Below are 16,386 nucleotides of genomic sequence, written 5' to 3' on the forward strand. Positions count from 1 at the left end.
TGTAAGAGTTATGTCATAAACATATGAATTATATAAGATATTTAGACAAATATAAATTTACAAGGTCATTTACATGCGCGACTAAGATTTTTTTAAAAATCTAATATTTATTCCTAAAAAAAAACAGCCAATAAAGAATGCAAAGTGGACGTTGGACTGAAAACGAAATATATTTTCCACGCATGAACCGCGCCAAGTCATATTCCAAAGTTTTGTAGGTATAAAGTCTGTCATGTCGAAATGCGTTAACCGATATCGTTCATTCCAATACCATATCAGCCGTCCGAGGTATATCATAAGAACTTCAGTTTAAATGCTCAAAATGTAAGATAGTTATTGTCAAAAGTGGTGGGCTTGCTCCACACCCCGACCTCATAACCACGCACTCTTTTCCAAAAGTTCAATTGGCAAATTTTAACCCAAGTGATACTCCGATGAGATTCGTTTTCCAAGCTCCAAAAATGTGGTGTACTCACAGTTTGGAAATGTTCCACATACCAACACACATACACACACACACACACATACATTTCTTTCGTCGATATAAAATGTTATTAGTTTTATTCTCGCCTGTAAAAAGGTGTCGATACGGCGCACCGCCAGAAAAAAAACGCTATATTATGTATACATACGTCATACAGTGTATATATTTGTCTTCTACAGCTTGAGGAAATTGGTATAGGGTTTCGAATGTACGCGTGTGTACACCACGATGATCTCCGGCACTAAAATTGTCATTATATATCGACTTAATCAAATGGTTTAACGACCACTGGCGTACGCAAAATTTATTATTTTTCGGAGGGTTCTGCGTTCTAGGGGGAGCTGGATACACTGTAAAATATTACATAACATTTTTAGCCTTCGAGATGAAAGTTGCTCAATGACAGAAATGGTAAATCAGGGGTCATTTTATGGAGAGTTGCATTAACCATATTGTTTTTTCTCGAGTACTTCACTGCTTTCGGGGTGTAAGGGGTGCTCCTTCCACGTAGTGCACCCAATAGTCAACCCCACTTCCACGTAATACACCCTGGACTGCAGACTAACGAGGCTCTGGCGACTGACCCCATGGCCAGTATAATTCTGTGTCGTCCTGTGTTTTGTCCTTATTTGTGCTGATTGCCCTTTTTAGCCTCAGCTTTTAACCAAGGTAAGGAAATTTTAGTTTTCAGACACGCTTTTATTTTTGTTATGATAAGGGGCTGGACCCCATATAGTGTGACGTATGCAAAATAGCCTCAGTGCTGACGCACCCAAAAAATTTAAATTCAAATTCACTGCTTTCATTTGAAAATTTAAATTTCACAAAATTTCGGAGTGGAGCTGCAGCCCCATCAGCTCCCTCCTGCATACGCCAGTGTTAACGACAAAAAAACATTGCAGTCAAAAGCTGGACATCATGTCACTCAACATCTCGGCAAGTCTCTACTGATCTCGTCTCGTTTACATTTCGATTTTTAAGCGGTGGTCACGGTCTCGTAAAAACATAGAAAATGTGTAGAAAATATTCTATTCACTTGCCTGACACCATGAAGTGTGACATTGCATACAAAATCAAGCATTTATTTTTTTTGCGCTGATTATCCTCACACCCGTGCATTTACGACTCTTGTCTAATCTCATAAACCCCGTACATGGAGAGTTTCAATAAACGTGAGTCTCAAGGACGTTCGTTCGCAATTCTCCGTTGCATTATGGGAACAAGAACAAGGTCGACGGCAATTACATCTCGATTCACGTGTCTTAACTTGGGGAATTAGTATAGTTGCTAATTGATCACCAGAATGGATGCTATTTTGCAATGTACGCACGTAAGGTTGCCTTTAATATTTGCCAGCACCATATTTAAAATAAATTTTGATTCCAGCCATCTGAGTGCACCAGAAGCGATGGTTTGATTTTTTTATTTGAGTTTTGTTAATTTAGCGTCGCTTCTCTGCCACTTTTGGTTAATAGCGACGATGAGGATGAGTGATGATATCATGAAATTAATGGACACTCACAAAGAACACCCATGGCCGGGCTGGGGTTCGAACGCATGGACCCCCGGCGTCGTAGCGTGCTGTGCTAATCACTCCCCAATGGAGGTCGGCCAGAAGCGATGGAACTCTCGTGTGGCCGAGCGTGTCAAGTGGTCGACTTTAGATATCAGCACCAAAGTTCCCGAGTTCGAGTCCTGGGTGCTTCGTCACGGAGGTCGGTCTTTGCACGTTTCAACATACCGTGAAGGCATTAGGGGGGGATGTGGGGGTAGGACCCGCTCCGACCGCCTTTTGTAAATTAACAGGCAGTGGTGTAGTCGTACCAGAGTGGCATCAGGTTCTTTTCATGTAACAGGGACGTGTTCTAATTTACAAAATGACAGTTTGGTTTCTAAATTTGCTTTACTTAACGTTAATTTGTTATGTATCTACCTAAACAAAAGCTAACGCAGAACAATAAATCCTTTGTTGTATAACAAAATAATAATTATTGGGAGACACTTGACACTTAGGGCTTTATACGAGTTTTCAATGGTTTTATTTAAATTTCATCTTCCTGTCGATTTGCAATCAAGCCAGGCATCTATTAGTCAGTGTTATACGTTAAATGTGTGTAACGAGTTGTAAATGATGATTATTGTGACTATTTATTTATTTCGTCTTTATTTACATGGCGAAGAGCCTTTTCTTTCACTTAACCATTTATATTTGCTAATATAATAAAAACACAAGAAGAATACAGTTTATAAACGCACACACAGACACATGATCACCCTTTCACACAAACAGAAAGTCAATACAGTTTATATTACAAACACACGCTCTTATTCTCACACATGCACACATACAAGCAAATACATAACGTACGCATAGTCCAAGTATAGATTAACGATAATTCAACTTAAGTATTATTAATCATAGGCGTAGCTAGAACTTTATATTTGGGTGTGCACAAAGAAGAAGAAAAAAAAAGGTCTTGTACCTTTTTAATAGCATATTTTGCAACACAATCACTTGGTTCTTTAACTGCACTGATGTTTGTAAAGGAATATTCACTAAATGACAGTGTTGAAAATTTCTGAATATATGTAGTAGAAAAAAATCAAATTGCATAGAAATTACACACACAAAAAATGTTCATAAATGTTAGAAAAAAATACATCAAAAAACACGTCATCTATAACAAGAGACGTCTGTCAGAAGGTACAATGTTCTTAAACTCATCAATAACTTCACTTACATCAATAGACTAAGCTTTTTCCTGTTCCACAAATAGCAAGAGCAGGGCTTCCAATCTATCCTGCTTCTGAGTTGCTCTTAATTTAGTTTTAACTTGGGTAAGCTTGGGGAAAGCTCTCTCACACGTGCAGCTTGTGACAGGTATAGAAGAAAAGCGCTGCAGTACAGAGTAGAATGCAGTAAATATCTTCTTTCTCCAATGACATAAAAAAATCGAAAATCTATAGACACCCGTTTCATCAGCGATAATGCACACGTTTGTACCAAGTAATGACATTTTCAACTTCTTCCAAACTGCTGCTTATTTTCTCTCTCATTGAATTATCTGTCTTTAATTCTCTTTGATAAAGCAGACCATTAGGGTGTGCCTAGGCACACCCGGCACACCCCGTAGCTACGCCTATGTTATTAATAGAATACTTACAGTAATTTTTGTTCCTGTGCCTTGCTTTCTTCTGTCATTCTCTGAACCCGCTACTTAGTTTGAGAAGTCATTTAGATGTAATTTTAATTTATTTTTTTTAACAAAAGAGGCATGAATTTCAGGTGGCAACTTCGTTCAAAGGCCTTCTGAGGTAACAGCACAATAATATGCGAAAAAGGTGGAGTTGTGGAGAGAAATGGAAAGAATAGATGTTTCGCGCGATCTGGTGTTGCGGCTGTGAAAGTTGGAAAGATGTTGAAATCGGCTACATACATATTGTGGATATTTTATTTGAAGGATTTTATACAGAAAAACTAGTTTGTGAAAATTACTAGTTTATGATAATAATGATGATGATAATAATAATAATGTTAACAAGTATGACACCATATTGTGTAGCTTACTTATTTTATCATTGTGATGCAGTTTGTAAAGCGCCCCTTTATTTTACGACTTCACCACTGGCTGGTCCTGATCTGGAATGCAGTCATTTGGAAGTGGTATGTTACAAAACGTGTCATCGGATCTTATCTAGAGGTAGCCATAGTTAATCAGGAAGCGGCAGGAAGTACGTAATGCAACCAACAAAAGTGAGGAAGGTGGTGAAGGGAACATGACTTCCACGTGACCGGTTTCGATTTCCTGTCACATCCAGTGCCTGCCTCAGTTAACTCTCTCGCACAGGTGTCCACTACCATGCAGAAACATATCCTCTCTCTGATATCCCAGGAAAAGAAAGGAACTGCGTGAAAGAGCAATTGTGGAACTGCCTTTCTCAATTCCACATATCCCGTGTGGACAATTTATAATTCTGTATTTGCATTTTTGTTTGCGTTTGGAATTCAAACTCACGTCATCTAGGGTAATGAGAAGAATGCAGGCGAATCGGGATTGTACAGAGATTTGTTTCAAATGCGTTTCATTATCTGCATTCGATATCTAATCTCTTGTTTTCGTCTTAAGTCTCGAGATAATAGATAGAAACATCTTAAAGAAATATTTTTTAAAACAAACTTTTAAAACCCCTCTTGGTGTGTCTGAATAAGTCGCATTTTTTTTGCCATATAATTCACCAAATAAATTAATACATGGTAATTGTATTTGTTTTATGTTTTTGTCATTTTTGCGCCACGTTTGGATAATGATTGATTGATTGATTTGGTGTTTTAAGTCCACTTTATGCACAGTAAGGCTAATCAGGACTAGACCTACAGTTTAAAGTGGGATCCGAACCACTTGTGCCTCCACCGGGTATCGAAACCGGGACCCCTTGATTACAAGGCGACGACGCTACCACTGCGGTTTGGATATGAGGACGACAAAGATGAATGTAGGGTGATCAGATGACATTGATGAACAGACAATCGCAAATTCATCAGAGCTGATCACCTTCTGAAGACTGGTGAGGGTGAGGTCGAGTCGTGATATTGAGGGAGAATGTACGTACGAAAATGACCACTTCCGAAAATACAAGTGAACAAGACACTGCAGACCAGTGACCTTCAACTTTTTTTTTCCTAAGCGGACCACATTTACATTCTATAAGGGACTGACGAGCAGCAAAATGCATGGTTTCTGTTGTTCAATATTCACTTACTGTAATATTTTCTTATGACAGACTAACTATTGCAAAGAACACTTCACGTTCTGAATTGAGGTTAGTTACTGCAGCGCAACGAATAACCATAAACAATGTTGTATGATACCATGCGTTCATTTCCTTGTGAGGGCGAGAGAAGTGTGGTGGGCGGCGCTAGCGGAGATGCCGACATTTTCGACCAGTAACGTCCCGCTTAAGTTTACCCTCGACAGCGTTTTGCTTCGCTCGGAATCGTTTGGAGGTTTCGTTTCGAATGTGCAACACTGTATCAAGATTACGTTGCAGACTAAATCGTTAAAAGTCAATGATTTTCGTGAGAATTGTTTGCAATTTGAAAGTTTCGAGCTTGAGTTGTTCTTTCCTTCACGACTACAGGTGCCCTGGACAGAGCTGCGAATGGAGTGAGGAACAGACCTTGAACCAAGAGTGTGTTAATTTCGTACTGTGTGAAAGGGTGTGGTTTTTGGTTACTTGCCGTCCTACTTCTTTGTGTAATTGCAGTGTGTGCGTCTATTGTGTGTAAGTGAAGCGATTGAAATGTCAGCCGCAAAGTTCACGTTAGAACAAAGAATTTTTACGTGAAAACAGACTCGTGTCGAGACGCGTGTAGGCAATTTGCACAGAAATTCCCTGGCGTTTCACCCCCAGGTAGAGAGACTGTTAGACGTCTTGTCCTTACATTACAAGAAATTGGATCGTTAAATTTTAGAACCCCTAAACAAAAACGACGGATTCTAACTTGGAAGAATTACGGAAGAACTTTTGTGTGTGAATCAAAATTTCATCAAACGATGCCAGGAATGTGTGAATGTAAATGGACATCACTTTGAACAACTCTTATAACACGCGTTAGTATTCGTTTTGCAATATTAATATATAAATCTGCACGCTAGAGATATGTCCATAAAAATAAGCGGGACGTTACTGGTCGAAAATGTCGGCATCTCCGCTAGCGCGCCCGCCACATTTCTCCGGATCTCTCGGCCTCGCAAGGAAATGCACGTATTTGTTAAGAAAAAGTACATTAACCATTCATACACAAGAAATGTCATTTATGCCTTCAATGAGAAGACTGATTGTTTTTTCTTCACCAGTATGTCAATTTTTGCCTTTTAAATTTGATGAGGCTACTAGCAGACGGTTCTGAAGACGTGTGTCGGTTTTAGTCGATTCTTCAAATTTGATTCCACATTCTTCATTTTAGAAAAGAGCTGTATGTGATACCGAATAGATTGAGATGAATAGGTCATGCTTGTACAGAATAGGAAATTCTGACTCTTTCACACATCTTGAGTTCACTGGTTCGAATTTTTAAATTTATTATTTTATTTCATTACGGGCTTGAGAGAGCCGCTAAATTACAGCCACAGGGCCGCATGCGGTAGACGAACCCCACGGAGGATTATTCTCGCTCTGTGATCGAGCTGCCACAACCTCCACGAGTGCTACCTAGAAGAGAAGGTGGCTTTCAAATGCATTTCGTGAAATTAATGTGTTCATGACTAACTAACTCTCCGAAGAGTTACTCATAATGAACTACCCGAAGGTTTATGGCTGCAGCAACACAAGCGCTCCATCTGTTCCTATCCTGGGCAAGATCAATCCAATCTTTTCCATCCTTACCGATTTCCTTTAGGTCCATCTCAACGTTATCCCTCCATCTTCGGTTTGGCCTTCCTACAGATATCTTACCATCAGGTTTCCCAACACGAATCCTGTAAAGTCTTCATTCCTCTCGCATTCGTGTCACATGGCGGCCTGCTCAACTAAGTCTTCTTGATTTAATTATTCTAATAATATCTGAACATGAATGTGTCCATTGAATTGAATTGTTGTTTTAAGTCCACTTTATGCACAGATAGACTAATCGCGACTGGACCTACAGTTTTAAGTGGGATCCGAACCACTGTGCAATGTGTCTACCGGGTATCAAACCTGGGACCCCTTGATTACAACGTTACCACTACGCCATCTGCGAGGCCCATGAATGTGTCCATGTGTATAATGTATTGACGCGAAGAAGGGAGCAGATTTTTATTGTGGTATAACCGGCTTTAGAGATACAAGGAAATCGCCGATATTGACCTTTCAATTATTTCGTTCACATTTCGCAATGCTGTCCCATTACTCGCATATTGTGCTCTGATGTAACCTGCAGGCCCACGTGCACAGAATGCTGGTCTTCCTTCTCCATCAACACACCTGACCTTGAAGCCCACACGTTGTTCAGATCTCTCAACAAGGTCTCGCTTCCACATTCTTATCTGGCAAAGCTGGGCTCTTCGATGCGGAATTAACCGAACAAGATATAAAAGTGTCGTCTCGAGTCTTACAAGGCAAGCAAGTCTTGATTGGGAAAGACAGTGTGAGAATTAAACTTTTGCCTTTTTGAGGAGAGGATGTGTTCATAAACAGGAATTACTACTATCAAAATCAATAATTAGAAGAAATCCATGCAGTAATATAAAACTAACACAGTATACTCTTTTTAATTGTAAGATATGTTTATTCCTCTTGAAACCATCTTCAATGATGTATGGGTTTGTTAATTCCAATTTTTTCGTGTCCGCTTGGAGTTCGAATGAAAAATAGTTCACTGGAATTCCCTGAATGTTAGTGACAATGGTTTTACATTAGCCTGCAATGTAAAGTATAAGTTTAAATAAGTACAGTTAAAAGCACTAGACAATGCATTCTAATTTTTATTATTTAGTTTATTTTACTTCGCGTTTTCTGACTCTTGGCTAATTTGCGAAGATGGGGATGAGTGGTGAAATGATGAAATTGATGAATGGACATTCACAAAAGACCAAGCCCGAGCGGGATTCGAACCCGGGACCCTTGGCGTCGCAGCAATGCATTCTAATGTAAACCATCATATTCATTATCGCACACAATTATTTCTTCCAAGTATTAATCGTTCCACTACTAGTTAGATTGAACTTTCATTTCTCGCGAATTGTTATTAGTAACATTAGTAATTTTCTAGTTGTATGTACAGAAACTATAACTTTTCTTAGAAGCCAGTACATAAGATGATTTAACATTCGTAGGATCTGTATATATGAACTTCCAATTAATACAAAACTTCATTCATGCACGACGGGACAACAGTTTTCAACATTTGTTTCGTAAAGGTCATAAAACAGAGTGTTCGTTCATTAAACCAATGTTATCTGTAATCTAATGTCGGAAGAGATTAGAATACAATGGAAAGGTCTTTATCTCAGCAATTGTTCTTCTTCTACCCCAGGGGCGGCTTGCGTGAGGGCCGGTGACCTCGTCGACCGACTGGGGCGCAGCCCTCAGGGGACGTCAAACCGGGGGCGTCACCTTGATTAGCGTCAAAACATCTTTTCTGATTACGCGTGACTATTTCTTTCTTTGAGTTTATTTTTAAGTGCACTTTATGCACAGAAAGGCTAATCGGGATTGGATCTACAGTTTAAAGTGGGATCTGAACCACTATGTGCTCCACTGGGTGCGTGGCTATTTGTTTTAAAAAGAGATTTATTGTTGACGATACATAACAACAGTAAATACCCTGCAAAATCATATAGCAATTTAAGCTAAGAGATTACTGTTAATTTGATGTCATTACGTAGGTATTATGGTCCATGTGGGAAATGCGTGGAGCCTTACCTCAAAACGAACACATAATATTCCAAAGTGCAACAATGCCATAGAATGGTCTCAACAGCCGACCTTTGTAATGGAGTGTTTGCGAAGACAGGTGTCCTAGGTTCGAATATCATGGTTGTGCCATTTGGTTTGACAAATAATTAGGGGTGGTATCGAGACGAGAACGAGACCGGCATTTACAACTTGAGACGAGACCGAGAAACTACCAAGTCATGTCTCGATACCATGCCTGCAAATAATCTATTTCATCATTCATCTTCATTGTTATGATTATTATAAAAGTAGAAAATGACGCAAAATAACCCAAATAAAATAGAAATCGACAAAAGTACACACCACTTCGGACGGGATTTGTTTTGTTTTTTAGGGTAAAAAGTTAAATCCTTTTTTCTTAATCATGACGTAATCACCACACAGTCAAATGTTGTACTCGTTTCCTCCAAATTGCAAAAAAGTAATTCCACTAACTCTTGCTTTACCAGAACGCAAGAGCTTCTTCTACAAACAGCTCGTGGTTGGAAATGTTGACACACGTTAAGACGTCACTCGTAAAAATACTCCCTAGGCTCTCTGTTTTAACGTGAAAATTCTCGCGGTTGCACCGCAAGAATACCGCTTCGCTCTTGTCTAAGAAATAAAGACCACGGAGGTGTCGCCATCTGTCCCAGAAATTGAAAGAGACTCTTCCCAATACATGTTATTGCTACTTTCAGAGAACTGTCATGTTATGTAAAGCTGATTTCTGTCGCAAGAAAGCTGCAGACAATATAAGCTTCAGCACAAATCCAGAATAACGTGCTAAAATGTTCTGAAATTCCTTTTTCCATACTTTTATGACTAAAGCCCGAGTTTTATGTACTCCCAACGGTAAAAGTAGGCGAAGTGTCCATTATAATCTTCATTCAGTCTGTTTTACACAATGTGATTATCATAATTTGAAATAAAGACGTAAATAACCAGAGGACAATATATGCTTCGCATCAACAGAATTTCTTTTCTCAAAACAAAACAGAAAGTAGAATAAAAATGAATGCAAATAGCGATGGGCAATGTGGCTACTACTATTTTAGCCGTTGATTGTACATAAATATATCGCAAAGATGATGAAATGTGTAGTTAAAGATATAACATGGCTAAAATACAGGTTGTCCCAAGAAAATGTGTACACTTTCAATGATTATAAACGTCAGTGTTTATTGAAATAAAGATAATTTTCAAAATTTAAAATAATCTACAGACATGAATACTTTTTCCTTGTCAACATAGAAGCAATGGAATGGCAAACATCAAGATTCATTCCTTTCGGTATTTGGGGGGCATTCTCGTCCAATCACTGCCTTTAATTCGTCTACTCTTGCCGGTTTTGTACCGTAAACTTTATATTTTATGTATCTGTATACAAATAGTCTAGTGGTGTGAGGTCTGGTGAATGCGGAGGGTATTCTTTTGAACCTCTTCCTCCAATCCATCTGTTTGGCACATCCTGCGAAGTACCACTTGCAAAACTGCACTCTCCCGTCCGGATCATCTCCAATGAGAGCTTGGAGTCTTTTTGGAATGTTAAGTCTTCCAATGACAGTGCCTCAAACTGCAATGGAAGCTTGACTTTGATATTCCGGTCTCACGATCCATATGCCGCACAGATTTTCTTGAAGTCTGGCGCTGGTCACTACTCCTTCGGCTCCCGTATACCTACGGCTCTGAACAGTGGAGCGAGCGAGAGAGAGAGAGAGAGAGAGAGAGAGAGAGAGAGAGAGAGAGAGAGAGAGAGAAGCACAATTAGGAATTAAAATTACGGACAACGAAGTCTAAAAGAAACTATCTTAGCGCGTTATTCTAGACATTCAAATGCCTCAAGTCCTGCAGTTAAATTTCGTAATGAATGAGCTAACCCTTTCTTTTCCTTTGCAGGTCGTCCATGACACAGAGGAGCAAAGAGATGATGGAGTATCTCTTGGAGCTGGGCGTGGGAACAAGGCCTATTGTTTGGGTCGCACATTCCAAAGGTGGTCTTTTCGTCAAGCAAATGCTGGTTGATGGTAAGTTGAATTATTTGCAATCCACAAGTTGTATTATGCTGTAGCACGTTTTTTTATGTATAACTCGGTTTATTAATTTTTAATTAATTAATTAATTAATTTTTATAACAACTTCAATTTGACGTCAACATTCTCCAATCAACAAACAAGACTAAAAAAATCCTAACAACATGTACTACTAATCGTACAGTAATCTAGCTCGACAAAAATCAAAATATTGATGTTTGAGAAAAGGTTTCATTCTCATATACTCATATATCTAATCTATGGTTTTATACTTGTACGGTGTCAAGTAGGATGTCTGTGGATAATGAAAGAAGAGCAGTAACTGGAAGAAAATCATATTGGATTGATTGTTTGATTTGGTTGATTTAATTTCGCTTTTCTGCTACTCTTGGCTAATCGCGAAGATATGATGAAAATTTGATTGAGTTGATGTTTTAGGTCCACTTTATGCACAGTAAGGCTAATTGGGACTGGACTTACAGTTTAAAGTGGGGTCCGAACCCCTATGTGCCTCCACCGGGTATCGAACAAAATTGTTGAAGATTGATTTGCTTTATTTTACTACGCTTTTTGTGCCACTTTTGACTAATTTGCGAAGATGGGGATGAGTGATGACATGATGAAATTGATGAATGGACACTCACAAACATTCATGCCCAGGCCAGGATTCGAATCACGAGCCCCTGGCGTCGTAGCGTGCTGTGCTAACCACGCCGCTACGGTCGGTAAAAATGAAAATCTTGGAATAAATGGATGCTTACATAAAATAAACATATTCGCTTGTATGTATTATTGCTCGCTTGTGTTGCCACACATGTGCTTGGAGATCACGCTCACCTCTTTTGATTTTTGTCCAGCTAGATTTCTGATCTTGGCTACTGTGCCATGTTCACTTCTCTAGACATAATCAGCTGCAGTTACCTCGCGGGCTGTTAAGGCATCATTGTTATCACTTCCTCCTTGTTTACATTTTCTCACGTTGCGTGCTGGGGGTGACCTTATTACTGCACAAGATTAACACATTGAGAGAAAATATACATTTCACCAGGGTGCGAAATCCCGGGGTGGGGGTTGTTCTGAAATCCCGCCATCACCAAACTCTTTCGGGGTGGGAGAGTTTTTGTTTTAACAAAGAACATAAACAATTAGTTTGGGATTCGAATATACTTGACCGGCATGATATCGATAACATACAAAAAGAACGGACAACAAGGAGCCTCATATCTTAGGACACTGAATCCAGCAATCCCCAGAACACAGAAATTAGACAGACTTATTTCCTTTCCATTTCTCATCGCCTTTCGTTAGCAACCACGAAGTATATAAATACAACCTTAGTGACAATGAAGTTCGACCAGTCACAAATATAGGAGTGCGTTGTGAAAGAAGGAGAACACATGCATGAACATATTTTATTCAGCAGGCTACATGGAACAAAGGAAAACATACATTTCCGCTGCAACACAGCAATGTATGGTGTCCACACAAAATAAAACATTTTCGTCCATCTACACGTGACATTGAAGTTCGACCACTGTTAGAGGGGATCCTGTTTACCATGGTGTGACGCCGCCCCGTCGGCGAATAACTGTGGCAATGCGTCGGGGCATGCTGCGGACGAGTCGTTCAACGTATTCCACATCGATGCGGTGCCATTCCTCCTGCAGGCAGGCGATAAGAGCAGCCACTGTCGTGGGTCCCCTCTGTTGCACACGTCGCTTAAGAACACGCCACACATTCTCAATGGGCGAGAGGTCGGGACTCGATGGTGGCCATGGCAGAGTTCGCACGTGATGGCGAGTCAACCATTCTCTTGTCAGCCACGCTGTATGAGGCCTGGCATTGTCGTGTTGAAAGATGAGACGCCGCCTGTGGAACAGGTGCCTTCGCACCGTGGGAAGATGCCGCTCCAGTATGCGTGTATAGGCGTGTGCATTAACAATGCCCTCACAGACGTGTAGTGGGCCAACCCCAGATGCCGTCATGCATCCCCATACCATCACTGACGCAGGTTTCTGTACCCGACGTGCATAACATTTTGCTTCATTCTGTTCCTCCTTCCGACAAATGACTGTTTTCCGTATTTTCCCGTACACAACATTGAAAATGGATTCGTCCGTCCACAAAACCCTGTTCCACTGCCGAAATGTCCATCCCCGGTACATTCGTGCCCACCGTAGTCGATTGCCTTTGTTCAACATGGAAAGGAAGGGTTTACGTTTCGCCTTGTACACGCGGTAACCGCATCGCTGTAGGTAACGGCGAATGGTTCTGGTTGACACTTCAATGTGAAAGCGTTCTCGAGTCCACAGTCGTAATTCGGCCACAGAAACATGATTGTTGGTCTGGATATAGCGCCTAAATATCCGTAGGTCACTCACGCTCAGCAGGCGTTTTCGACCGGGGGCCTTACCTGGCTCTGTAGTACCCGTATTTTGGTGGTGTTTGATGATGCAGTGGACGGTTGACTTGGGTAAGTTCAGTTGGTGCCCTATTTCCCGTTCACTGAGTCCATCCCGTTGCAACTCCACCACTCTTCTCCTCACGGTGTTGTCAATAGGTTTGCCCCTGGCCATGGTGATGATGCACTGCGGTTCCTCGGTGCACAGCACGCGCTTATATACGGTGGACTCCTTTATCGTGTCCGTGACGTCATGCTTCCGTGGAATGCGCCACTATCTGGAATTTTCCGTATGGGTCTGGTGCCTGGTCGAAGTTCAATGTCACGCGTATAGTTCCCCGTTTTCGTTCTTTACGTGACCTTGGGTGCAACATGCTGGGATCACGATTCTTGCCTGCTCACACGCCTCCTCTTACACACATGCGTCACTTCTGCGGGTCACCCATTCCACCGCCTATGCCTCTGAGCATTTAATCACGTACTTCTTTCTGGTCGAACTTCATTGTCACCAAGGTTGTATATTAATAAAACACGTAATAGCACTTATATGTGAATTTAATACAGGAAACTATTAGCTTCTTAATGTCTCTTAATTCATAGCATCAGTAGTACATCAAAATTTTCAATTTGCAATTACATTTTGAATGAAAGACAGTCCATATAATATATTGTATATTTTATAATATAATTTGATTATTTAATAATTGACACATATTTAATGACTATATATATATATATATATATATATATATATATATATATATATATATATATATATATATAGTGTGTGTGTGTGTGTTGTGTCTGACTGTCTGTCTCCACCTTCCCCCCCCCCCCACCAATCTGCAGTGATTTCGCACTCTGCATTTCACAGTCACGTACTTTAAGAAAGAGGCTCCGTGCTCCTTGTGGAAGGTTGCCTTGAGCAAGATCATGCCCTTGTGGTTGGTTTATCAACGTGAGTACGGAGTCAGGCCAAATCAGTGCCCTTTTTGCATGCACGTTCTTAACACAAAAGGTTGGAGCAAAAATTGCGCTTCATTGCAAGCTACTACATGCTTCTGTACTGCAAAGGGTCAGGAACCCCTGTGTTGGTTCAGAGACCTTTTGGTAAGCATTGCCAGAGATAGAACGAGAGGCGGCCGTAGAAAAGACACTCCAGTGAAATAAACTGACAAGAGAGCAGTAGGAAGCACCAGACAAAGATGACATAAAAAGAAATCTGCAGTTGCATTATAGTTTATTATTGATTTGCATGTTTTATAACAATATGAAACAACTTTCTGCACTCCCACCTCCTCTTCAAGAAAGTTTATGTTTGTGTTTGCCTCACAACTTGCAGAAAGCATTGAGAAATCGCACTGCATTCCCTGTGAACCTTGAAGCTTTTCTTAGTAATTATTCGTTCGCAAATGAACCTTCAATTGTAATTCACACAACTCCTAAAAGTATAATACTAATATTTACATGCAAAAATGCTAATTTTAAGGATGTGTCAGATCAATCGGTACTCTATCGGAATCGGCCGATATAGGCATATCGGTGTATCGGTAAATACCGATAATTTTACCGATCAGATTTATTTACAATTTTGTACCCTCTCAAATGAAAATGTTTCTTCGCCACTGTAAGTGACTAACTACATAAAACCGTAAGCAGAATGCGTGTTACTGGGTTAAAATATATTGTTTTTAATACTCAATAAAGAACGATAGTTATATATTACACAGAGACTAATCGAGACTGGATTACAATTTGGACATGGTTACCGCCATCGAAAAGGAGAAGCAGATCACATTATTGCAATATGTACTATAGTAAACGAATAAAAATATAAAAACGTAAAATTATAGTAAGCATATGCATTTATATGTATATATATATTACTTTTGCTATTATTACTATTAAGTTGTAAATAGGGGTGAGAAAGTTCCCCCTTGGTACCACCTATACAAGTTAGGTTCAATGAAGGTTTGCTGTTATTGCAGTGGCGAGGTGCTGACTTAATCTCCTTTTTAGAGGATAACGCCAAGTGGGGAATTTGTACAAATGCAACTGTTTAGTACTTGATGGTTCAGTCAATTGTTGCTAATTGTTTGTCCATTTCATTCTATTTGTAACTTGAGTATCTCTCCTATGAAGGTGGCTACAGCAACTGATTCTCTTTTCAGCTTGGGAGAGCGGGAAGTCCCATCTGGAGGGGTTCTACCTCAGCACGAAGGGCATTATGTTCTACAGCGTTCCCCACAGAGGCTCCTACTTGGCCGATATCAATCTTCCCCTGATGAGGAAATCAGTGGAACTCGCAGAGGTGAAGAAAGGTGAGTGTGCATCGAAACTCTTCACGATTATTCTTATAAATAAAACCACGTGAAGGCACCCAATAGTCAACTTCACTTTTACGTAGTAGGTAGTACACATGCTGTAGGCCAATGAGGGGCTCTGGCGTCTGGATCTGCAGTCAGTATGGATAGGGCTGTGTTGTGTGTTGTCCTCACATGTGCTGAGCGCCCCTTTACAGCCTCGGAGTCCTAAGGGACACGTTTTGATTTTAGTTATGTTAAGAGGCTTGACCTCGTATAATTTCACGGGCGCAAATAGCCCAAGTACTGACGCACCCAAACTTTTATTTCAATCTAATCAAATCTTTCCTCCTTCCTTCATACCTCTCTTCTGTGCCTCCGAACAGAGCTTGAATGAAAAATTTCCTGGAGGGGGAGAGTTTTGTTATAAGAACGAAGACAAGCAATTAGTTTTATCTTTAAATATACTTTACTAAGAAATAAAAACACACAAAAAACCGAAGGATAATGTGTGTCTGTGTACAAGCACCAATAATAAAATATGCTCAATGAAAGTAAAACAACAATGCATTCCCCCACCTGTTCTTAATGATGTCTTAACTTAATGTTCATTTCCTCTTACTGCACAAGATTAACACATTGGTTTAGTTTGCTACTTTATAAATATCTTATATACATTTCACAGTCTTGAAGAAAGAGGCTCCTGTGTGCCTTGTGGAAGGTTGCGTTGAGGAAGATCATTTCAGT

At 40.1% G+C, this 16,386-nt stretch overlaps 1 protein-coding gene across 2 annotated transcripts in view; it reads left to right on the plus strand.

Annotated features, from left to right (window-relative positions):
- LOC145998284 (protein SERAC1) overlaps positions 1–16,386 on the plus strand; it is a 119,225-nt gene that overhangs the window by 73,663 nt on the left and 29,176 nt on the right. For both annotated transcript variants that reach the window (XM_083134688.1, XM_083134693.1), the window contains exons 4-5: positions 10,802–10,929; positions 15,508–15,657. In XM_083134688.1, the coding sequence (XP_082990814.1) occupies positions 10,802–10,929; positions 15,508–15,657 (278 nt within the window). The remainder of the gene's footprint in view (positions 1–10,801; positions 10,930–15,507; positions 15,658–16,386) is intronic.

Source organism: Lepisma saccharinum, chromosome 1 (assembly GCF_977018435.1).
Source record: "Lepisma saccharinum chromosome 1, izLepSacc3.1, whole genome shotgun sequence".
NCBI classification, from domain to species: domain Eukaryota; kingdom Metazoa; phylum Arthropoda; class Insecta; order Zygentoma; family Lepismatidae; genus Lepisma; species Lepisma saccharinum.